The sequence below is a fragment of the Neodiprion lecontei genome, chromosome 4 (genome assembly GCF_021901455.1).
Source record: "Neodiprion lecontei isolate iyNeoLeco1 chromosome 4, iyNeoLeco1.1, whole genome shotgun sequence".
Taxonomy (NCBI): domain Eukaryota; kingdom Metazoa; phylum Arthropoda; class Insecta; order Hymenoptera; family Diprionidae; genus Neodiprion; species Neodiprion lecontei.
In genome coordinates, this window is record NC_060263.1 from 19,347,567 (window position 1) to 19,372,811 (window position 25,245).

At 38.6% G+C, this 25,245-nt stretch overlaps 2 protein-coding genes across 8 annotated transcripts; one reads left to right on the forward strand and one right to left on the reverse strand.

Annotated features, from left to right (window-relative positions):
* Positions 1-171: 171 nt before the first annotated feature.
* On the forward strand, positions 172-13,971 carry LOC107223686 (sialin). Of its 7 annotated transcripts, XM_046738058.1 has the most exons (11): positions 172-229; positions 4,828-4,907; positions 5,713-5,768; positions 6,626-6,809; positions 10,335-10,568; positions 11,321-11,623; positions 12,241-12,364; positions 12,713-12,846; positions 12,924-13,066; positions 13,184-13,304; positions 13,471-13,971. In XM_046738058.1, the coding sequence occupies exons 3-11, from the start codon at positions 5,719-5,721 to the stop codon at positions 13,645-13,647; spliced, it is 1,470 nt and encodes a 489-aa protein (XP_046594014.1). In that variant the 5' UTR covers positions 172-229; positions 4,828-4,907; positions 5,713-5,718; the 3' UTR covers positions 13,648-13,971. The 7 variants fall into 7 exon arrangements, with proteins under 7 accessions (XP_046594014.1, XP_046594012.1, XP_015518940.1 ...); XM_046738056.1 differs by lacking the exons at positions 172-229; positions 4,828-4,907 and adding an exon at positions 458-591; XM_015663454.2 differs by lacking the exons at positions 172-229; positions 4,828-4,907 and adding an exon at positions 2,346-2,817.
* On the reverse strand, positions 13,939-20,963 carry LOC107223680 (NPC intracellular cholesterol transporter 1 homolog 1b). Its single transcript, XM_015663443.2, has 24 exons — positions 20,785-20,963; positions 20,468-20,685; positions 20,137-20,360; positions 19,662-19,792; positions 18,862-19,000; positions 18,578-18,770; positions 18,420-18,509; positions 18,107-18,324; positions 17,927-18,025; positions 17,636-17,838; positions 17,317-17,517; positions 17,006-17,207; positions 16,808-16,924; positions 16,554-16,734; positions 16,347-16,474; positions 15,986-16,240; positions 15,734-15,897; positions 15,486-15,601; positions 15,225-15,373; positions 14,973-15,169; positions 14,604-14,835; positions 14,421-14,534; positions 14,124-14,286; positions 13,939-14,049 (listed from the first exon to the last, which is right to left on the reverse strand). The coding sequence occupies exons 2-24, from the start codon at positions 20,682-20,684 to the stop codon at positions 14,030-14,032; spliced, it is 3,753 nt and encodes a 1,250-aa protein (XP_015518929.1). The 5' UTR covers position 20,685; positions 20,785-20,963; the 3' UTR covers positions 13,939-14,029.
* Positions 20,964-25,245: the final 4,282 nt, after the last annotated feature.

Here is a 25,245-nt window from a genome sequence, read left to right on the forward strand (position 1 = left end):
ACTAGTTTCGTTCTAAATGACACTAGATTTTTTTAAATAAGCGGCATACAGGCCCCCGGTTACGGACACAAATAGGTAAGAGAGAGGGTAATTTTGACTCCCATTGGTTCGCCTTTTTCCGGCGAAGAGACACTAGCGAGTTTGCTTTACACAAAAGTCTTCAGTTTTCGTTCGTGGAATTTTCTAGCTAGCTTAGCGAGGAATGCAGAGTTCTCTTTCTCCAAACATCGTAAACTGACCATACGTGGTTTTCTGCTCTTTCTCAAGTCACTCGCTGCTTTTGCCACGAAAGCGTCGAGACTTCCAAGGCGCCAGTCGGTCTGAACACGCATAATTACCATAACTGTTCCAATACCTTGTATCTCTTTCTTTTCTCATGATGTTGCACTTGCACTTGAACAAGTTTTACCTATATGACTGTAAACTGCAGTAAACGCACAGTATGCAATCTGCGGTTCATAAATCGACAACGTGCTGCACGAGTTTGTCAGATGCAATATCTCCCGAGATTGAGGATCCATCAGGCTATCCTAACAAAAGGAACGCGGTAAACGCCAACCGAGATTTGGCTCGAGGAAAACTTTAGGGCTGGTATTTAGCCTTGAAATAAACTAACACTTTAAAAAAAATACGCGACGAATCTTGTTTGCTATATTGCAACATGTGACATGACGAAAAAAATTTTGATTTGAAAAGTGATTTTCCGAATAAATTTACAAAATTGTTATGCCGGCTCGTATATTGTAACTAATTTTTTTCACTTACTTTTTATCTACTCGAGTTAATTTTTCACAGGCAAGCGTTATTTAAATAGATTCAAATTTTCTGATCTCAATGTATAACTGTATCAATCATTCGAGAGTCAAATAGATCATTTATAGGTCGATATTTGATGAAAGTACTTGATTTTTGCACCGAATTAACACTTTGCCGTCCGGCGACACCACAGTGGTGACGTGCGCCAACTGTGGGCCAACGGCCGGCGACAACACAGTGGTGTTGTGAACACAGTATCGCTCGGGGTCGGTGACAACACTATAGTGTCTTTAGCTCTCTGCTGGTGTTTGTTTCGGTAACAATAAGTTACAATATAATAAGTAACAATAAGTTACAAGTGATCAAAGAGATTAGTAAAATTTAAAAATTTATAATCTCCCGATAATGTCAAGAACGGCCGGCGACAAGTCAAGTGATCCGAATAAGCGCTGCCGGCGCCAAGCGAATAAATATTTACGAATCGTGCGGACGGCAAAGTGTTAAGACAGTCGAATAATATACGGAATAACTGACTACTCGAGCAGGATTAACTGTTGTGCTCATCAATTTGAAGAAACTTGTTTTGACCGTTGACCGTTTCACAGGTGTATCGTATTGTGTGTAGAATAGGTACGCAGATGAAATTAGTCCGTTTCGAGCTCTCTTCTCGAGCACATCGCGCTGCGCAATTTATACAACCGTGCGATTATACATTCGTGTTACTCTAGTGGTATAGTTATTAATAATCCGAATTCCGATACTACGATTCGTACATAAAATTCATGGAAACAGTTTTGGTGAATATGTAAAATAAAAGAGATTTTCCAAAATCGAGTTCTAACAAATTAACAAATGTGTTATTCCCATCCACATAAATATGTGGATTTTAGTGTTCGAACAGTGATTGTGCTTGTTGATTGGCATTGAATTCCTTAAATACAGTGCGCCTCATTTCGACCATAAAAATTATAAGGCAATATTTGCCATGTACGTTAATTTACTAACAATAAGTCGTTACTTTCAATTACAGTAATGAAATGGGGCCGGTACCTACAAAAAATTTATACAAAATTTATCACTTCGCATTCAAACGTGTTTTATGATTAAACGAAGGTTGATTTCTTGGCACGAAATGTTATTCTTCGACCAAATTTTCCAAACGTGAAACCGAAGACAACCACGATGAACTAGATTGAAAAACGTCTTGCGATATTGAGAAACAAATGGAGAAATTCCAAATTATAATTGAGGAAATCCAGTTATCAACAACTCCTGAGAAATCATATTAGCCTAGTATTTCCAAATACCAAAAGTGTGTTGATAGCCCGGATTCGAAAAATAAATGAGAGAGTGAGCGTTTCATAAATCGTTAAAAATAGATTTTTGGTAACACGAATAACCGTGCTTCAGAAAAAAAAGGCCTAGACTTATCGTTCACCACTTCTAATGTCGCTCTGTGACAAACCGTGCGTCTTTGTAACCAAGCAGCAGAAAAAAATCGTATTGAATGATCTGTCAAGAATTCATTTATATAAGAGAAAAAAAAAAAAAAATAGATACGGTTAATTAAAATTGAACAAATTTACACAAAAATTTGTCATTGAAAATATTATCAATTGTTCGTATCTCGATTTACCTCTGTACAAAACAAAAATTGCACTTTCAACAACCTTCGTTTTAAAATTTTTCGTGTCAATAATTATTTTTAACTATCGAAACTAGATCCTATTTATTACCATAGTGTGTTGTTATCGTCGTGAGCCAAATCAATTACGTTATGTACGTGGATATGCGGTACTCGGGTACCTACTACGTATTTCATTTGCGAAGGCCGCTTCAATACGGAGAATGAATAACCGGGTTATAACCGTTTCCGTACCTGCAATGTCGGTATTGTGCAACGCAGCCGTTACTACAACGCTCTTGAACGTAACTCGTGAAATAAATTCATCACGAAATCACGCAGCGTGTAATAAGAGTGACGTGCTTCCGGCAACCGTTCTCGCAAATTGCATCTCCGACCAACTCGAACGTTTCGAGCTCTCCTGTTGGCTGAGTTAGGTAAGACAGTAAAAAAAAAAATGTTAACTATTAAAAATATAGACTGTATCGTGTCTGAAATCGTTCAATACAATTAGTTATATTAAAATATTACAATCGGCAGATCGACAAACCGATCGCTGTCGAATGGTAAAACAGTACTCTGCAGTCTATACAATGCCAAGAAGATAGATTAGTTATATTCGTTTCTTCGATTCAAAGAATCGAGAAATCGGATGATGAAACAATGATTGAATGTTTCAGTTTCAGTTTTTATTATATTCGTTTCGAATTTAAATTATCTATGACTCGTCAAAATTGGGTGAATTATAGGCTTTAGGGTTTCCCATGATAGTTGTTATTTTTCCTCTGAAAAAAGCATTAATTTTATTTCCGATATGGAATTCTATTCTCGCCTGATACTGTACAAATTGACAATGTAATTCGACTCTGCGAGCTTTTCAAAGACCAGAAAAAAGGTTTTTTTATTTTTATACACGACGAAAGAATGTTTTAAAAACGTGCCATCGTCTGTAGATAGATAAAAATGTTATTTTCTAATTTTCGTAAATTCGAAAAAACACGTTTCATTCATTGCTTTGTAACAAAAAAAAAAAACGACGCATGGTATTTAACGATTAAGACCAGACTAAAATTACCAGACAACTTATGTTCGTACAATCTAACAATGAGTACAACGACGCCACTTCTGAAATCGTTATACCTCTTTACATGACGTACGTGCACAATTATTGTACAAGAAGTAGCACAGAATCGAGTGGATTAACGGTGAATTTTACACACACGCATGCATGTGTAAGCATGTATACATGTGTATTCATACAAACAGTCGCCAGCGTTCCTGAATGGGCAAGGATCGCGTTCGAAAGGCTTCTAACGTTCGATTAAAATGATTAATTTTTTTTCCGCTTGGTCTAGTTTTTCACTCTGTTTCTATAACATTATTCCGCATTGATACTTACCCGTAGATTCTATGTAAGGTTATCGGTCTTTATCACACGCACGAGTCGGATAATTTGTTTACTGCATACCTGCCGACAAAAATATGTCAAACCGAGATCGAAAACAGCTCGTTAACACGTATTGCACACTACCAATGTTACATTTGTACATGGTAAAACAAGGAATTTGGTAACTCATGTGGTGTTCAGGATCAATTCTAACTCGTTAGTTTTTCACACAATATTAACATTACGAAACTCCACCAAGGACATTCGCCGGTGTTTTAATTGAGGTTATTCAATCTAACAATGATCAACTTACTGGAATTGGAGTGTTTGTATTGAAAAAAAAATTAAAATTAATACTGCGTAATCGCAAAAAAAAAAACAAACTAGATCGAAAGAATCGTTGAAATTTTGAGAGATACACAGTAATAAGACATAAGGAAATTCATGCTCCTGTTATTGATAATTCGCACTTTTGTACAAGCTCGTCCATCGTAATCTTTGAAAATCGGTATCAATCGGTATTGCCAAAAAAAAAAAATCCCTACAGATTAGTTACATAGACCGATGAAACTCGGCAATAAATCAGTAAAGATCGTTTGGGAATCGGTAAAAAAATCGATATCGATATTTATGATGTAAAAAGTCTTTCAACGATTTCTCATCAATAATGGTCGAGAAATTTTCGTTGATACTTTTGACGACCAATGCCCTGGGTGAGAGCTAAAATAATTGCACGAGACAATCGCGTGGCAAAAGTGCGTATAGAATTTTTTCGTACGAGTATAAAATTCCGAGTTACATAGATTGTGAAATCTGTTCTCAGGAGCAGTAGCGCGATAATTTTCTACCAAACGATTAAAAAATTGTCGGGCAAGTTCGTGTCTCGTCAATATCTCGAACGATTTCTTACCGATCCCCACCGATTTCTTACCGATTCCAACCGATTTCTTACCGATTCCGCATACCTGACGTCACGTGATCTGTACTGCAATCTTGCAAAACAAGGGCGTCGAATGTAGCCGTCGTGGTTCTTTTTGAAAATAAGTTCCTTGATCGCTAGCGTGGCTGAAACTCGAGGACACGACGCTCGACCTGGAGGGAGGGGAACGCGGAAGGCGGTGCCCACCGCGAAAAGCGAAAGTACGAATAATTTCCTAGTCTTAAATGTCATCGAGCCCTGGGTGCGCAGAGTCCGAGTCTCCGCGCATTCGCCTCCGTATCGTTCACCGCAGCAGCGGCCCCCCAATTGCAATTTGTTCGTGGGAGTGAGCCACGTGTTCCTCGTGCCCCGTGCCATCTGCCAAACTTCATTATCCTGCAATTACACCGCCTCAGTCTGTGCGGTTCGAGCAACAGGTTCCGAAGTGTCGTCACGAAGTTTGCCGCGTGTGCACGGTAATCAGCAGCGTCGCGACGCCGATCAATATCAACGCGGCGGCGGCGGCGGTCATACCGTGGAAAAGTTACAGCCAGTATCGTCGGTGTTCAGTGATTTTCGAAATGCAGCTGGCGATGTGGTGATACTAAATTCCTCTTCTTTACCATCCGCGTATTTCGGGATACTGATCCAACAATTTTTCCGCAGCCTTTATCCAGACGCAAGTGAGTCCGAAATAAAAATCTCTTCGATGTCGGTTCTGCGATTTCGTTTGACAATTGTCGTTTATCGCCAGATCGACAAGCTGTCAACGGGACGCTTTTAATTGGCGGATTTTGATAAACACCTTTCGTGAATTTGTTTAAAGTCTTACGTTTCGTGTATCGATGCCAGTTTTAAATCTGGGTCATTGCTACGCCGTTCACAACTTTCGCATACCTGTGGAGTAGCCTGAAATATTTTCAGGTGTATAATTTATTCGCTGCATTCACGCGACATCTGCGATGCTGGTATCGCCTGCATTTCTTCGAATTGTCGATTAAACAGTTCGCTTATCTCGTTTCTCAGGTGATTATGGACGGGAAAATCGACGGACGAGAACCGCGAGACACCGAGTATGGAACGTGAGTGTTGTTTAATAATTTCTCAAACTTTCCATGTGTCCATTGATCGAGGATTTTTGATGCCGGTAATTTTTCAAAATAGGATTTGCAAAAACTGTAGAATTTGTGAGAAACGCTGATTTTTATCGTTATTACCAAAGACATGATTTTAATAACCCAATTGTAACGTAACTGTATCATTTTTTGACATCATTTGCCAAGCTTGCCAACTTTTCCGATGAATTTTGTGAGGCCACATATTATTCCGTCAGAAAAAAATTTCATTAATATTCATTATTCACATTGGGCAGTGTACAGAAAAAAAATTCAAGGCTGAATGGCCGATAAATGTAACATATTTTGATATGTAACGTCTAAAGCAGACCTATGACTGTACTTTGGAAGGGTTTAATACTCGCAATCAATTATCTTAAGGTTATGCCCTTGTTTTTTTTTTTTTTTTTTACGACAACATCGAATTAACATCATATTTCCTTTTAGTTCTTTCTCAAGTAAAAATTATATTATTACCATTAGTGTCGTCACTGCATTAATGATCGTCATGCGGAATAAAAAACAACAGATGCCTGACCGATTGGTCCCAATTTCCAAATATTACCGCGGTGTATTTTCAGATCAATAATTCAGAAATTGGCATCACTTGCTAAATCTATTGAGAATATGTCAATTATTATACATACATATTACCTAAAAATAAGGCTTAGTTGATGCTGTATTCAGTGCCTTATAGAAAAGTAAATGTCAAATATTTTTGCAAATATCAAATGCCGGGTTATATCCGTTTCTGATAGTTGATACAGGAAAACAGCGGATCAAAAGCAGTCGTGAATAAAACCTCAATAGTGTGAACCTTGCAGGGTGCAATATGAGGAGACCGAGCCACCCAGCTGGATGTTTTGGAAGAAGAGGCGTTACGTCCTGGCAATATTGGCCTTCTTCGGCTTTTTCACGAGCTATATTCTTCGGGTGAATTTGAGCATCGCCATCGTCGCCATGACCGCGAACAACACCAAAATCGACGATGACGGCAATACTTACTACGTAAGTATGCGAATCAGTTACAATACTATACGATGTTGAAGCCAGCGCATTTCGAAACCACTAAATAACACCACAAGAAGAATAAACGTGACGCTTAGCCGGTGAAATACTTTTAATCGTAAGTGCAAAAAGTTCACTCCGCCTTTCACCGATTTTATTCACATTTACTTGCGCTTATAATCTATATTCACATTCTGGTGGTTTTACTTTTCAAATCTGTGTACAAAGATTTCTCTGTAGCAAACTATCTAGTGTGAAGAATTTTTTTTTTCTCGCAAAGAATTTCACGATTTCTCAAACGAATCAGGCAGTTGGTTCCTTTTACAAAGAGTCCTCTCATTTTCTGAGTACCTTCGGCTTGTGCTACACTTTTTTTTTACGATTCTTCGTCGAAATTTAAAGTGATTTAACAATTTTTATGTCCATTCTTTCCCGTTCTTCCGGTTTCTTCGTGCTCTGCGAAATTTTAGATTCCTTTTTTTATAGTGTCTGGCAATTTTTCCAGATATTTATTATCAGAGCTAACGATGCCTGTTCTGTTTGATTTACTTACATGTCAAACGACACAAATAAGTTTTTTTCGGATTGAGTTACGCAATTTGGTCAAGCCAGTGAATTCTCATTGAAGGGACAATTCAACGTTTTGTCCTAAAAAATGAAAGCGCAACAACATTGAAACAAAAAGACCAGATAAAGTCATTCTTCGAATAATTCGGATCCATGGATTAATTACAGCCTAGAAGCGGATAAAATCTCACTTATATATTTGTATAAGGAAATGCCAAACGTAATTTTCTTAGAAAAATGACCCATCTTCACGATTGATATTTGCGGAATATGAACATTCACAAACCTATATCTGAAAATTCGTTATCTCGCAAATAACATAAATTAATATATTCATCGAGCTTTGAAAAATTTCGTAACATGAAAAACTATTGTATAATCCCCAATAATGAGAAGCAAAAAAGTCGCATGTTCTCTTTGAAAGGAATAATATAATTTATGAATTTCTATATAGGTTGAAGATTACTTAAGCGCCGGTCGCTAGTGCAGGATTATTAACTCCGCGAAGTACAAAGCCGTATACGATATTTAATTTTTTCATCACAATAGCGTTATCGCGATCAGTTTTACGGTGCGATTGATAAATTTTCATTATCATGAATATATACACACATGCAAGCACTCAAGCACTCACCGTTTTCTTATTAAGCCAGAGCAAAATATTCCATATTTAAACATTCTTAATGTCTTGAAATACTCACGGTAATTTATAAGTGAAACAATGAATATTGCAAATGCTATCATCTGAAAATAAATAACTGTAGTTGTACATTGCAGAAAAATTCGACAAATCAACTCGATCCATTCCGTTGAATAATCAAAAAAAATGTCTTATCACAATGATATATCATAACAAAAATAGAAACATCTTTTTATACTAAAAGTATTCAACGAATGTTAATTCTGAGGGTCCTTGAAACATATTCAATTGTTAATAATACTCATTTATTTCTACAATAAAACAAACTTATGTTAAATAAACTTATCTTCATCTTGTTAAAAGAATGTTTTTATGACCCGGTAAGGATTATTTAAATTGTAAATATATTTCTTCCCTTCATACGTATTTTTTTATTTCTAATCAACAATACGACTCTTCTACGTCGCTTAAACATCCTTTCCTTGAATGCTGTCAGACCATTCTTCACGTGATTGTTTTTCTCAATACTCTATTCTGCGGTTTCTATTCTCAACTTCTTTTCACGACTTGTTTGCTGAATTTTACGGACTGAATATCCGTGCACGCGATGTCGACTTGAAGACTACGCCGCGTGAGTAAAACTTCAGGCTTACTTGAAGGCCGTTACACATTTATAATAAAGGTGTAATCACTGTTTGGAGCACAATAAGGTAAATGTTGATGAAACAGCGTTCGGTACAGTCTACCAAGTTGATTCCCACACTGTGAAGCTGGATAACATTCGATTGCTGGCACAGAAATTGATGGATAAATTCTGACCCGAATGGTAGTTGTTACTTGTCAATCTTGTCAACGTTAAAAAAAAGAAGAATGTATTAAAAATTAAATTAAAAAAAAGAAATCAACAATAATCACCATCGATCGTAACGTAATTCGAACGATTTCTTCTTCCAACTTTTACAAATAATTTGAACCTGCAAGTCTTCCTTCAAAGTGGTAAATGCAACGGAAAAATTTTACCCTTATTACGCTTTGAAAATATGAATGCGGAGCCATCATTGACGAGATCAGTCGGGTTGGCTGTACGCGAGTATACATTTACGTACGTCTATCTCGTTATCTAGGTACAATAAAGCATTGATGGTAGTTTAGAGCTAATTCCTGCATTAGAATAAGCGGGTATGGTACGAGTTATATTTAAGGCAGTCGGTTCTTCGATGCGAGATAGCGGCACGGTGTAATAAACTTCTTTCTGCTGGAACGTATTCGTTATGTACGTGCATGTACATAAGTACGTACGACAAATTCCTATTGCGGCATATTTGATAAGCTGAATCGGCGTCCTCGTTGAACGTTTTGTAATGTCAGGGTCATTATCCACTTGTTCACGAATAATTCGCGAATGAAGGCACGGTTCGTCGAATGCATAAGTCAAAAACCTGATCCGCAAAATTTCCTGGTATCTCAAAATTTTATTACAGAATAATATGCACAGGAAAAATCACTCAGAAATATTTTTCCGTGAATTTTTGACGTTGGTTGCTTCGCTATGAATATTAATCACTACTAGATCCTTTTAAAAGTCTCGCAAACAGGTTTATGTAAGCGAAAAAGGAATTCGAGCTATGATGCTTCGTCTAATATTCTCATGAAATTAAATCTGACGAAGATGCACACGATAAAAGACCAAATCTTCATGACATTAATTATAGGAACATGGACAATTTAATATCCTTCATTCGCGTATTCATTCACTTCGACTATTCGTTCAACCACTTACCTCTCGGTTTATACATTTTTTTAACCATTTGAACACTTAATTTTTCTTCTGCTTCTACATAATTTTTCATGGACAATTAGATTTCAATGTACTGTAAACGACCTAAAGATAATTACCAGCTGTTAAACGTTCGTAGATTATTGACTACACTCTGCAAATACGAGCGAATGTTGTTTGACGAAATTTAGCGGTACAGTAAGAAATCGTGAAAATAATCTCAAGTTTCCGGTAGGAATGATAAAGAATATAAAACCTTTTTCGGATTTCAGACATCCGAAAATGAAGAAAGCTAATTCGATAGGTTTCAGAAGTTCCTTTTTTTATCTTCTTATTCAATTACAGTCAACACAGACGATCATATGATGTCTTGAAAGACAATTTTTCTTCCGAGACAGACGAAACGACCGTACACGGAAAAGAATACGGGGCCCTGATGTATCAATTTCGTTTTCCAATTTGTAGAAAACCCAACCCTGTATACAGTTTCAATCGAGCATAAATTGCCATCGTGAGGGTACAATCCCGTTTTATTTTTCAGGAGCAAGAATTCAACTGGGACTCAAAACTCCAGGGGTTGGTACTGAGCTCCTTTTTTTACGGCTACATCACGACGCAACTGTTCGGTGGATTGCTGGCATCGAAAATTGGGGGAAAAAGAGTTTTCGGTGGTGGCATAGCCGTGACGGCCCTTCTAACCGTCATCACTCCGCCCCTGGTGCGAGTAAATGTTTACATTCTCGTTGCTCTGCGAATCATCGAAGGTGTCTTCGAGGTAAGTAGAACCACCATTGGACGCTGAGTTGTTCGAAACACGGAAAAAGAATTTTTCCCGTGGTATTTTTGTACACACAAACACATGTACAGTAATGTTCGTTAATGCCTTGGACTTCCGGCTAACTTGTTTGCCGTCCGAAACCAAATGCTCTTCGCTTCTATAAGAATTATGTGACAATGACTGGCGATGCAGCCGACGTGAAAGATTGGGATTCATTGTCACATTGTTTGTATAGAACACTGAGAGAAATTTTTAGTTCCGGTTACCGCTCAGTCCTTGACTATTTTCATTTTTTATCAAATCATTTAACAAATGATTTACTCTGTTTCTCAATTGTTTTGAGGTAACGACGAATTGGAATCGAAAAGTCTTAGTCCTGGAACCCCCGATCTTATTTCGTTCCTAAAAAGTGGTTACTTTGAGCAGCCAGTTTCAATTCGTCCATATAAGACTCTTACACAACAATCTCAATTAAAAATTGAAATTAGCTACCTATAAAACATCAGAAAACTGCTTTTTATGAGAATCGAGGAACTCGTTGAACGCACCTTTCCGAATCTCAAGGATTAAAGACAGTTTTTACTTTGACCTCAAACCATAATTCCAAATTTCTGAACTACTGCGAATGATATATGATAATCTACATGGCATTTATGTGGGAGTAACGGGAAATGTTGACTTTTTCGTAACACAATTACGTGCATTCTTTAAACTTGTTCTTGTTGCTCATTGAAACCTTGAGTTTTCAGGGTGTCACATATCCATGCATTCACGCGATATGGGCGAAGTGGGCACCGCCGTTGGAAAGATCGAAACTGGGCACCCTGGCGTTTTCCGGAAGTTTCATAGGAACCGTCGTCGCGATGCCCGTCAGCGGTATCATGGCTGATCGCCTGGGATGGGCGTCGATTTTCTACTCCTTCGGAGCATTCGGCATCATCTGGTACATCGTGTGGACGATTTTCGTCACCGACGACCCGGAGGACGACCCCTACATTTCGAAAGCGGAGCTCAGACACATAAAGGGGTCGCTTAACCAGGTTGACAACGAGGTCAGTAGATCGATTTAGTTCATATTTGACTTGGTACCAAAGGAAAATGAGGTCAACCAATCGAAGACCGTTGAAACGGGTGTATTCTAAAATAAAAGTATGACTACATGTCGAACAGATGTTCACGAATGCCCGATAGATTGTCAGCTTACAGTCAATGGTGTGAGAACTAACTAGTCATCATCAAGAAACAGTCAAACACAACATCGGAGTTTCCATAATTACCAGATTTTGTTCATCCTGTTACTACATTCCTTGTGGTGAGTTCTAGAAATGATGTCTAGTTTCTGTTTTGACTTCGTTTTGATGCCAACATTTTTCAAGGACAACGAATGAATTGAACATGGGATCGATACAGCTTTGAATTCAGGCTTTTTTTGACAGTCATTATCATGTCTAAGGTGAATATTCACCGTATTATCTGACAATTTCATCAATCAAATTTTTCATCTTTCAAGACAGTGAAATGATAGTTGACATCCCGACATGTATGCTACCTGGGAAAATTTTGGAACCTATGGAGACGGAAACAGAAGAAGCAAATGATCGTTTCTGATTACGAAAACTCGGAACAATGTGTTCACGCTGAATTTATAATTATTCTTAACGTGTTGCAGAAAGTTGTTCATCCTTGGAAAGACATCATAACCTCGATGCCAGTCTGGGCAATAGTTGCAGCTCACTTCAGTGAGAATTGGGGATTTTACACGATGCTGACTCAACTGCCTACATTTTTATCGGGTAAGTGTGGGAGTCGTGAGAAATCAAGTAATTTTTCCCCATCTAAAGAAGTGAGATAGAATTATAAAGTACGTAATTGATACTGATCATCGCTCTGATAGCGGCTCGTTACCTATAACACAGTGACGAATATGGTTGAATTATTCACCGCAGAGATGAATAAAAATGATGCAATGAAATTAGATCGAATGTCTGCTGAAAATGCTTTTTAGGCAGAATGCGGTATTCAGCAGAAAGGGACGCGTTACTTCCGCCGAAAATTTATCGAGATATCTCTCTTTCCTCCGTACTAATGGAGGCCCCGTGGTAGCAATTAAGGGGTAATTAGCGTATAATTTATCGTTGCAGATACACTGGACTACAAACTTGAGAAAAGCGGATTTGTGTCTGCGTTACCCTACCTGGCAATGGCCATAATGCTTCAGGCTGGAGGATACGTTGCAGATTATTTACGAGAGCATAAGATACTGACGACAACTCAGGTAGCCATTATCTTGCGGCTTGCATGGTTATCTGCCGCAGTCTCCTGAAATTTACGACCATTCGTTTTTTCACTCAGGTCCGCAAGACCTTCAATTGTCTGGGCTTCGTCAGCCAAACGATATTCATGATGTGCGCAGCCTTCATAATGACTCCGGTCAGCGTCATCCTCTGCATCACGATCGCCATTGGCTTGGGGGGTTTATCCTGGGTTGGCTTCAGGTGAATTGGATACTTTTTCCTTGCCAAAATTAACCAGTCCAACTCGTTGTTGAAAACGGATGAAAATCCGAACTTAAATCGTTTCTTTTTCTTTATACCCTTCGATATTTCTCGCAGCGTTAATCATCTCGATATTGCACCGCAACATGCGAGCGTTCTCATGGGATTTGGAAACACCATTGCCACCGTACCTGGTATCGTCAGTCCCATCATCACCGGATACATTGTTCAAAATAAGGTGAGTAATGGTAAATCGAACGGGTGGGTACAATCTTCGTGGAATCGTCTTCACGTCAAGGTTCCCTGCTGAAACGAAGCTGAAGTCCCGAACTTCTTTCTCGTCTCGAGTTGAAGAGCTCGACGTTCAATCTTTGCTTTCGTGATAAGTTTACGTTCACTTTCAGTCTGCTGCCGAATGGAGGATAGTCTTCATCATCGCGGCGACGATCTACATAGCAGGTGCCGTAATATATGGAATATTTGCCTCCGGGGAAGTGCAGCCCTGGGCAATGAAGTCGAAGAACAGAAACGAGACGGGGTACGACAATCCGGCCCTCGAAGTGGAGACGTTCACTAAGTGAATAGGTCAGCGGTTTCAGAAACTGCGTAATTACCGCATTCGTCTTCTGTACCAGAGAGACCAGTAAATCGTAATCTTCACTCTGAAGCAGCACATTGGGAAATGTCAACGATGCGTGTCACGCTGAAGTCGAAAGACGGTGTTTTCAATGTGCGGCTGTGCACGAAGTAAACGCAAATTTCCATGATTTTCACGATTACATGTATTACGGTCGTGATTCGGACGATTGTGTAGGTATCAAATTGCAGGTTATAGTGTATACGTGTATAAATGGTGAATTAAACCTCGCAAATGACTTAAAATAAAGCACTTTATTTTTGTTACAGTTTTGAGTTTTCTTATTCCCGACGAAAATATTTACTTGTGCAAAATCTGAGTACGTTTCAACCAGCATTCTCTGGACCTAAAAGTGAGATGAATAAGCATACAATCAGACACAATCAACGAGATTTCTAACGCATTTGTCCATTCAGTTACCTATGAAGCTGAGTAGAACCGGCAAAAATATGAGACCATGCGCTGCGCCGATCAAAACTATGCCGAGGTACATCCGAAAGTAGAACACTTGGAATATTTGAGATTTGGCAAACGCCAATACCACGATACCAGCGAACTTCGTCAGCGTTATGCCGGAGAACACCTGCAAAGGTGTAAAGCACCGTTACGATCATCGCAATTAATCTCCTTCACTGCGTCGACAGGTTTTCCAAATTTATTGTCAACAGAACAAGAACAAAAGATCCGCAGCACGGCTTTAACAAATAAATTACTCACAGAGCTTCCCATTCCAGTCAAAGTCTCGGAGACTCTTTCCATCCTAGTTGAGCCTTTGTGTTTTAAATACGAATGGACGATGTGGCTGCAGAACTCGACGGATATTCCCATTGCCTGATGAGGGATAAAACGAAAGAATCAGACGAGGTCATTGCGAGTTGTTTGAGATTGGAAGAAACTTACCACAACCAGATTGACCAATGATACAGCATTCAGCGATATGCTCCACCAGTACATCACTCCTCCCAGATTTATCACGATCATGACAACGTTCAAGGCAACGACGAAGGCTGAGAAGAGGGAAAGTCCGGTCAGTATGAAGGTGGCGCAAAATATCACAACCACCGACAAACTCAGGGAGGTCAAGGCTTCTGTCCAGATCGTGAGGTACTGCTCGTAAAAGACGTAGAACACGCTGTGAAACATGAGTATTGTGCATCAGTCCATAGATCCGAAGAACATGAAGTACATCAAAACTATGATTTGGTAAAAGCGAAGTGATGCATCGAAGTAGTGTCAGAGCAAAGTAGTTCAGTGACACAAGTATCAGACCTGTAAGGGAAGACCTCGATCTCCGTATCAGTGACGCCAGCGTTGTTGATCATGGTCGTTATGTTAGCAGCAATGGATCTTGCAGCTCTCAACGACTCGTACCAGTCCGCCGAGTCTTTCAATGGCGTGTGGTAAGTGCCGAAGTAGCTGTCGCCGACATCCATTTTCCCATATTGGTCCGTGTAGTAATTTACCGCCTACATTGAAACATGTTTAGTTGCCTGGTAAATTCAATCGGCAATTGCTACTTACGTCTGCATACGAAGCTAAACCACTCTTTGCGCAATCCTCGTCGGGGATATCCGTTAAAAAGTAATCAAGGTACGTCCTGAAGCTTTCGACATCCGGTCTGATTCCCAAATCGTCAGTACCGATAGAGCACGTGCCGCAAATACTTGATACTGTGGATTTGAAATCGATTTCTCATTTGCATTTTTTCTACTTTTCTCTATGTCTGAGTCGATTCGCTTTGCGAACCTTCAGCCCGGTAGCAGTAGAAATCGATTCGCTTACCGATGGAGTGTGGACAGTAGGAACTATTACTGTAGTAATATTTGCAGCATCCGTCAATGGTTGACCAATCAAAGTAATCGTCAAGCCAGGATGACGCTGCATTTTGAATAAACGATCTGGAGAGAAATAATTTTTATGTCACGTTGTACGCACAAAAAAACCTGTCTTTGAAATGATGTTCAGAGATAAAACAGTGATGAACAACTTTAGATTTTCATAGTACAGTTTCAATAAATGTGAAAACTCACTCTGAGGACTGTTTTGACGCCGAGTATAGTTGCGTGCTCAAAGAATCAACGTTGCAGCCCTGCCCACCGCATATTATATCTTGAACACCGTCGAGGGAATAATTAAGTCCTTCTTTTACGACGAAATAAACGGGCGGACCCATCGAAAGCAATTCTTGCATGTACTATGAAACGAAAAGAAAAACCACGGTGATATCGTTATCTGTAAGTGGTTTCTTTCTCCATGCCTGAGAGAGAGAGTAATTATCTCACCTGGAAATACTTGAGGACGTATGAGTCGTCAGGCATAGCCAACTGCTGATCCAAGCCCACTTCAACGTTCGGCCATACAACAATACTGATGACAAGGAAGCAGGTGAATAAAACCAGGACAATGATCCTGACGGGTTTGAGCAAGAGACAAGGAGTGTAGTACCGTTTGAAAACCGAGTACACTAGCCCCTTGCCCGGCACTTGTTTCTCATCCGTATTGAGGGAAAAGCAACAGCAGACATCCCACCGGTTGGACTGAAAGCATGTTTGGTGAGTTAAGGAAAAGAATTTCCACTTGAAACAGTTAGTATGTTTTTCACAACCGGGACGTTCCTCATTCCCATTCGGCTATTACACTCACCTCGATTCGTTCAGCGTCCAAAGCCAGAAGGCTAACGAAGGCGGTGATTTGAAGACAGAAGTTCAACGCGATAGCGACTGAGGCGTACCAGGCGAACGTTTGCACAGCGGGCATGGTAGACAATCCACCTATAATTGACCCGTATGAAAGCCAAGATTGTAATACAGACGGCACTTTTCTGTTGTTTTAAAGCCACCATCAACTCACCGATCAGGAAGCAAAGACATTCCGAAGTGCTCGTCAATAACATGGAGGGCCCAACCGATCCAACAATGCGGCCAATATGCTCGGGCACTGACTCTCCCGGCTGCCTAGGGTTCCTCTGATAATTCTGAACCATGATAAAAATGTTGTCGACTCCGACGGCGAGCACCAAGAACGGAATTACCTGGTGGAAAGAAGCAGTTGAATTGCACGGCCAAACAAGCGAAGAAATTCGATGACGGGACAGTCTGGCTTACCTCAATAACCAACAACGACGTTGAAACTTCCAAGTACCCGAATATTCCGATGGAGCATGCGACAGAGAGCAAAACGATAATGATTCCGCTGACGCTGAGCGTTATTCTACTGTGCACCTGAAAAATCGGAGGAGCTGGATTTTTTTCCATTGGAATGAATAGCTGGAAGGATACGCCTCAAGATTTTCCCCAACTCACAAAGCAATTCATCGAAGCACTGAACTTTCCCAAGGCTAGAACAATGTACACGAACATAACACAATAGCTGATCACCACTGTCGATACTTCCGCTTCTGAGGTTCTAGCTATCTCGTCCTCAATTGACCGTTCGCTCGAATAGGCAATCTCCATCGTGTCCGGTCGTTCGTTAGCATCCCAGTTCTCCATGAAAGCTATGAACCTAGTCATTGACACAGAGTATTATGCGTGACCTCAATTTTCGAGCAACGGAAGTAACCGATGACCAACGCTTTTCGAATAAGAAGTGGAAGAAAATGCTGAATGCTTACTTTGATTCCCAAGCCAGAGCTGGTGCCAGAGATTCTTCGTCCAAATAATTGTTTACCATGTACGTGAGTGCAAGCCCAGTCGCCTTTATGTAGTCTGAGGAATCGTAGCTCTCTTGACCGTCCACAAGGAAACCACCCAAAGCTACTGCAGGAATGATCGGCCCTTTGTACGTAGATATGCAATCGGTATTATAAGCGTTCCTAGGGTCAAAAAACGATCCCGGTTAACTCATCTACAATTTGACTTATTGAACGACAATGATGATTGTCGGTTCACGACAGAGACAATAATCCGTCGAAATGAAGGGGAATATCATACTGTAGGCATTTGTAGAGATGATCGAGATAGTTGGTTTCATATCCACCGGATGTTGACGTCTCGTTGAAAGTATCAAGACTGTACTGAAAGTAACCCCAGATATTCTGGATCGTGCAGAGTGACAGTGTTACTCCACCACTGAACTCGTTTTGGACTGGAGCATAACAGATTTTTTCCAAACCTTCGTCAGTGTCCTGGCCGATCTGTGAATTTTCATCAATTAAACGCAAATGACAGATATGGGAATTTTCATCCGTTCGCCACTGTTACATTTCGTGTAGTGTTACTCACATCTATGATTTGTTGATGAAGGTCGTATATGGTCAACAAGAACTCCCTGTTGAAAACTGGACCAAATTCCAGCTCATCAGTGGTGGTGTTGTGCAATATCTATAAAATCCGATAAACATGCAAACAGTAAAGAACAAATTGGTAATTTTCAGGCCAATCTCTATGGACAAATCGCCGTACCGTGTCGAGTCCTACGGGCTTTATGAAGATCTGCTCAGTTCGGTAGAACGGTTGAAAATGCTCGTCGAAGAAGTCCTTCTCGATTCTCGACTGGCTTGTTGGCGCTGCCCAAATTTCAATGGGATTCGTGGTTATCGACAGATATTTTATGCCGTAGCACATAAGAATTATTAAATAAGTCCAGGCGCAGAGGACAAGTACCGGCTGCCTTGCGAATCCTGTTAGAAAAAGTTTCGATGAATATCTTCAAAGGTCAAGTTCATCAAATAAGTACGTCGAAGAGGGTGCCCCGTTAATGAATGTATTTTCTCACCATATCCTAAGGCCCTGAAGAGCGTTTCCAAATATCTGTTGAACGCTTCACCAGCGTTGTGGTATTTTGATCCAAAAGAAGAAGGTTTACCTAAAACAGATTATTTTGTCAAATGCAAAATCCTGATATCAACAGCGTAAAAAAGAACAAGAGCTCACCGGAAGCGGGGTATTTCCTCCTCATCAACGTCACCGTCGTGGTGGACCCCGCACTCAAGACAATGACGATTATTCCAGCGATGATACCCCATCCGCTGATGCCAAACAACAGAAAAGTGCTCGTGCTCAGATCTAGTTCGGTTACGGGACAACTATCATCGCAATCGACGCAGCTGCAGGCCAGTGAAGAGTTCTGAAAGCAGGAGATTCAAGTCTACAAACTGAGGCAATTCAGGTCAGGAAAGATTTGATAATTGTCAGACCATATGTGGTGAGTTACTCACGTCGTAAGCTTCGTCGCAGGTCTTTGTCTCGGGGTTTAAGGAACTGTTCGACGACAGAGAGTCATCGGCGTCCCATACGTAGGTCATTTGGAAAGGGACGAGACCGTCGTCGCTCGCTGTTCCCATGTACTCGTACCACCTTCGAGAATTTTAGCATCATTAACGTCAACGACATCGTGCAACAAGATAGACGATTTCGTTCAAAGGATGGTAGGAAAACATCGTTTCGATTACACATATTATCAATCACGCAATAATGACTTCTGATGAATCCCGCGAATCATACAAGTTATCAGTCAACATCGCCAGGTGGTTTCGTGATCGTCGATTAATTACTATACATTCAGAGTATCCTATTAAAGTCGAAATAATAAGTGAGAATAGTAATAATAATAATCTCGTAGCTGATTAGCGATTAACTGGAAGATTTGAGCACACGTGCATGCTAAGCTAAGTCTATCGTGGCAATCTTGCTCGGTTCAAGAAGCAGGGCAGATACTCTGTGCATAGATTGTAATAAGGCATCGAGGCATCGGTGTCAATCTCGTAGCTATCTAACCAGGGGAATTTTATGCCGTAACACCCTGTAGCTGACGAACAAATTCAGCAGGTGCCTTGTCAATCAACCCAAAACGCTTTATCGACGACAATAATGAGCTAATTAAACACCGCATGACGCTGCCGTTTACATATGCCTAATCACACGTATACACTCACGATTGTAGAAATTCGTTTTCCAATTTCGGAACAACTCGAATTAAACAGGATTTCTAATGACTCAGTAAATCTGCAAAACTCACAATTTATACGTGCATCTGCTGGCTCCGTAAGGTCCGCATGCCAAATCCATAGCCAAATTTCCACTAGCCGGGTGAAGAACACCTGAACACGAGTTGTAGGTACCTTCGGCATATTCTTCCCCTAAATAGATCTGCGAAGAGAAAGTGACAAAAACTTGAATCGCGTTCTTATTAGTGTGCAGGAACCAGAATTACTCATACAAAAAATATACTGTTCAAATTTATGATGACTCTCTAGGTATCGAGTGACAACTGATGAAAGCTCGGTATGTGCGGTTATAGATCAATGACGATGTTGATGGCAGTTGTACCAGTAATCGCTCGTGATGAAAATGCAACTGATCAATTATACTAATCTTTCTGCGAATTATTATCAATATTAGTGTTCACTGAAATTTGATTCATTCATCGATGGATTGTTATCATTATGAGCAACATTTCTACTGCATTTATAACTTAGGATTTTCTATCGCACCTGAACTTCGTTTATGTACTGGACAACTTCGTCGTCCACAGTGGCGTTCAGGATTTCAACGTTATACATGAATCTGCTCTGATCTGGAGCACAGCTGAAGTCACAAATGGATCTGAACATGTTCTTCGCACATGTAGCACACCTCCCGAAGACACCTTCAGCCATCGACATGCTCGAGTCCATGTCGATGATCTGCTGAGCATCGCAGCACACGAGAGGGGTATCTGAACATTGGTTCACAGACCATGTAATTACACCAGTATTTTTACCTGTCTTGTTTTTAGCCTGATCGATTTTCAAAATACGCTCAAAGTTTATCCCGACGACTAACCAGTTTCATTCTCAAAAAAGTGCGGACATCTGTTGTAGAGGATAGCTTCTGCCGTCGAGTTGTTGATCAGCTGACCAGTCGTCGATGATGGACAGTTGTAGGTCGATGCCCCAGACGTGTAGCACTGGCCGTACCACACGCAGGTATATTCATCGTCGCCGATTGACGAGGCGAGGATAAGTGAAACCAGAAAGACGGTGAGAGAAAAATTCTTCATTCTGAAAATGAACGCCCTTATCGAAGTTCCTGAACTTTGATTTGTAAAGTAAAGGCAGACGGATTGCCGCCGGTTGACTATTTTCAGATTAAATTCTCACCTCGAGTATTTGGTGTTTGCCTTGTCCGTTCTCAGATTAAACGAGATCACCGTTCACCTAACGGTTCGGCAAAATTTTAATGATTTTTGACGGATCTGACACCTTACTGACTCATCATACACACCCGAACTTGTAACGGGATTGAGGTCGGCTGAATCCCGGCGAAGACTGGCCAGCCAAATCGAAGCCGGTGTGAAATCCCGGTAAAAATCTTGATTCTTTATCGTCCAAACCTTTTCATCTTATCGCGCAGCTGAGAGACTTGTTTCTGATCACCAGATAGATTATCTATTTTCTATACACGTACTTACATTGTTGAGCGATTTTTCAATCCAATCCGTTTACTCATGCAGCTGGCCCGTTTAACCACCTATTACAGGTGTTTGTATAGAGAGTAAAGTGTCGATTTTCTTATCAATAACGGTTTGTCTAAAGTACGGTAACTACTTTTTTTTTTTTTTAATTGTTTTTTTCCTCGAACGTTACAACCGAGACACCTGCAAGGTGTGACATTGACATATATAACTCATACACATCTGTGCAGAGTGCAGATAAGCGTCCGATGACAGTTTTAATTGTGAATAATTGTTGCTCTGTATCAGTCACGCTTTCGAAATAGGAAAAGACCTAAAAGTCTCGTTTTCAGTTACGTCGCAATCACTTCTTCAAAGAAACCCATTTTTCATCGAATCAAAGATACGATCAGTTGTATAAGAGAATTAGCTTAACACCTTCTGAAACTAATCACAGTTTCAAAATCAATGAAATCCGTAATTTGATTTTTACCAGAGGTATTCACGAAGAAAATGAAATTGTTTATGAGCTTGGTGAACTGAACTTATTTGAAAAAACCTCGAATATAGGTTCGTACCGTTATTTTATTTTCTTTCCTCCACCTGACAATTTGAGTGTTTCGGAACACATTAACGAGAAGTATCTGTAATGTTATTATATTTTCTAACTTTTCTTACTCGTGGAATTGCTAGGTTCCAGAATTAATTCCGGTTAATTTTTAAACGATTTGTCCTTTAACTTCCGTAAGCACGCGCCGACGCTTCCTCGTTTTATAAATGATAGTGAAAGCAGTGTGATTTCTGAGGTACTGGTGAGAGGAAAGAAATAGGATTGAACACACATCGGATATTTTCGTAATGATTAATCATATTTTAATGACACAATGATCGTACAAATGATTCTTTTACAAATGAACAATTGTCTCGTCGCAGGATGAGAATTAAAATGATAGGATAATATTAATCATAATAATACAAATAATATAAATCATAACAATGATAATGATAATATCGACAGTAAAAACAATAACAACAATAATAATAATAATAACAATAACAGCAACAACAAATAAATATTATTACATCTTCTATGAATAATAATATATGTATAGTATATTATAATATATAATTAGAGTAATAATAGCAACCATACAATGGAAAGGGGCGTCTTAACAACAGAAATTAAAGTTCTTACGATTTGATTACAATGTAAACGGAAGATATTGGAAAGACATTATTTCCTCTTATCATACATTCTTATATATGTCTCTATGTTCGTACGTGTGTGTATTTGAAGACTTGGAAACGTAAAAATTCGTACTGGGTTCATAACATTTATGAGCGAAAACCATTTACGCCCTGACGAATTTTTGCGTGTCAATTAGCCCTGTCAAGTATGTCTTTCGCATGTTTGTAGGCATGTGTTACATACATACATTATATATGTATAGTTCTCAGTTCAGCTGATAATACAAGATAAATAATTAAACTCGTATCATTTCACTCGGAAACGTACCTGTATAGTTATGTACGTGAGATAAAAGTTATATGCAGATGAAATAAGGATTTTAAAAGAAGAACAAGGAAGAATAAATAACCGTGAGACAACCTACTAAAAGAAGGAATGAAAAAACCTGAAATAAATATATATATAATATATATATATATATATGTACGCCCTTATCTCAAATACTTCGTGTGTACGTATTGCATTTATAATGTATGTTCGTATTCGTCGATAATACACATAATTCAACTTTAGCGATAAATTTTCACTATGAAACGGCACAATAATTAATAATAATTCGATAAGGATAATAATAATAAGAATAATAATAATAACAACAATAATAATAGCAATGAAAATTTATGTATATTTATATCTATATATTTTCTATATATTTATATACATTCGAAAAATCTTTATGGTCGAATAGATAATAATACGCAATCGACGGGGGGGATTCAAAAGATGATTGATTTTTAATCGTAACTAGGCCAACTATTTGGACCGTCTTTGCTCGAAAGTCTTTTCCTTCTTTCTTTCTTGATTTGTTGTTTTTCTCTATTTATTAAATAATTTTTATTTTTACTTTATTCTCTTTTTTCGCTCGTATTCTTTGGTCTCTTTTCATAAATTTCGGTTCATCCATCCGTTCATTTCGTCAATATACCCACATGTACAACAATAATTTACACACTAATTATCTATTCAATGTATCTGTGCTGAAGGAGATTGAGGATTTCGTTCTTGATACACGTTAAAGTTTCGTAATAATTATCACGTCATACTAAGGAATTTAATGCTGAATTTATACGCACCTGTATAATTATTATAAACTCTGCGACGACGCGAATCTTGTACACCTCTACTACAATATAATGCACCTGTTCTGGATTTATTTAATCAAAGTATAATCGCTCCGCTTCGTATTTAATCAGATTGTAAATAAGGATTAACGTCAATAATCAAGATACCCGGCTGATTAAGTAATGTCTTTGCCACAAAATTGCTCGATAATATTATAACCTACGTGAAATAGTTGTATCCCCATGTACATATATGTATACGGAACGGGACATTTTTCATATACCTAATAGGTGAATATAATATCGGTTCAAAATTTTAACCAACGTATTGTGGAATAATGAAAAGTCAAGATGAAAGACTCTCGATCAAATACGATCTTGCCGAAAAAAATTTCCCTCTTTTTTTATTCTATATTTTCATTATTTTATCTCTTTCTCTCTCACTCTCTTCTTTGTGACAATAAAATCTATAACAGATAATAATCGTAACAACAACGGTAATAATAATAATAAGAATAATAATAAGAAGAATAAGAATAATAATAATAATAATAATAATAATAAGAATAATGATAATAATAATAACAATAATAATATTAGTCGTGATAATATCTTAATCGTTATAGTTTTCTTCTCTTTTTTTTTTTGTTTTTTTCATCACTTTTAGCAACAAAAAGTTTTCGCAATATTTTTATTTATATTATATCGTGTATATATATATATAATTGTATATTGTATATTTATTGTTTAATGGAGCGTAGGGGGATCGGGTTGAAGATACATATTAGGGTATAATATTATTCTTCGCTGTCAGATCTCAGTAATCGATATATATATATATATATATATATATATATATATATATATATTCATACGTATGTTGTATATTTTCTTCAATATTTTAATCTCGTTATTTTATTTTAATAATTTATTGAATTATTTTTTATCTTTAATCTCCTACTCATCAAGCTTTGCATCGTGAGAATTATGTAGGTGCGTGTGTATGTATACATACAGACATATTGTATACATATATACAGATATACATGTATATGTATACATATGTATGTATTTACTTATTACATATAATTATGTACATATTTAGGTATTCTCGTTCCGAGGTGCTCAATACCCTTGTAATTTAATATCGAGTCGATTACCTGCGAAATATATATGTATATGTATATCGGGTGTAATGTATATACAGACACACACACACACACACGGATGCACGCATGTTCTTTGCCAACGAGTGAAGAAAATACGTATTTCATCGTCGGACTTGGATATTTCGCTATATAACTATCATCGTTTAACTTATTTATGCATGTATAATATATATAGGAAACAGCAATTGATTTATACGGAAAAATCACCTCTTCCGATTTATCGGGATACCTAATATAACGATTTAATTCGTCATTGCGAAAACTGCAGTAATAAATTTCCCGCTACTTTTTGCCACGCACGACTCCCTCGCTGCATACATGCAATATGCAAACCTTGAAATTTATTTTAACCCTCACATTTTTTGTACTTTCACTTCTTACCATGCTCTCAATCGATTAATTATCGTTCCCGGTTCAATAATTTGCATCCCTTGTAAATATAAATTGTAAAATGGAAAACTTACTAATAAAACTGGTCGATTGACGCATGAAGTTTCGAGTTGAGTTGCAAAGTGTATTAATGATTCTTAATTATCATTCAGTGACACGTTCGTTTATCTCCGGCAAGATTCAAAGTATGCACGTTGTTATGGCAATACAGCGTCGTAGACGGTGATCAGCTGATCATTTTGGCTAAATATTATGGTTATAAAATCACCGAACTCTTCACGCAAGCTGTCAGACTTTCA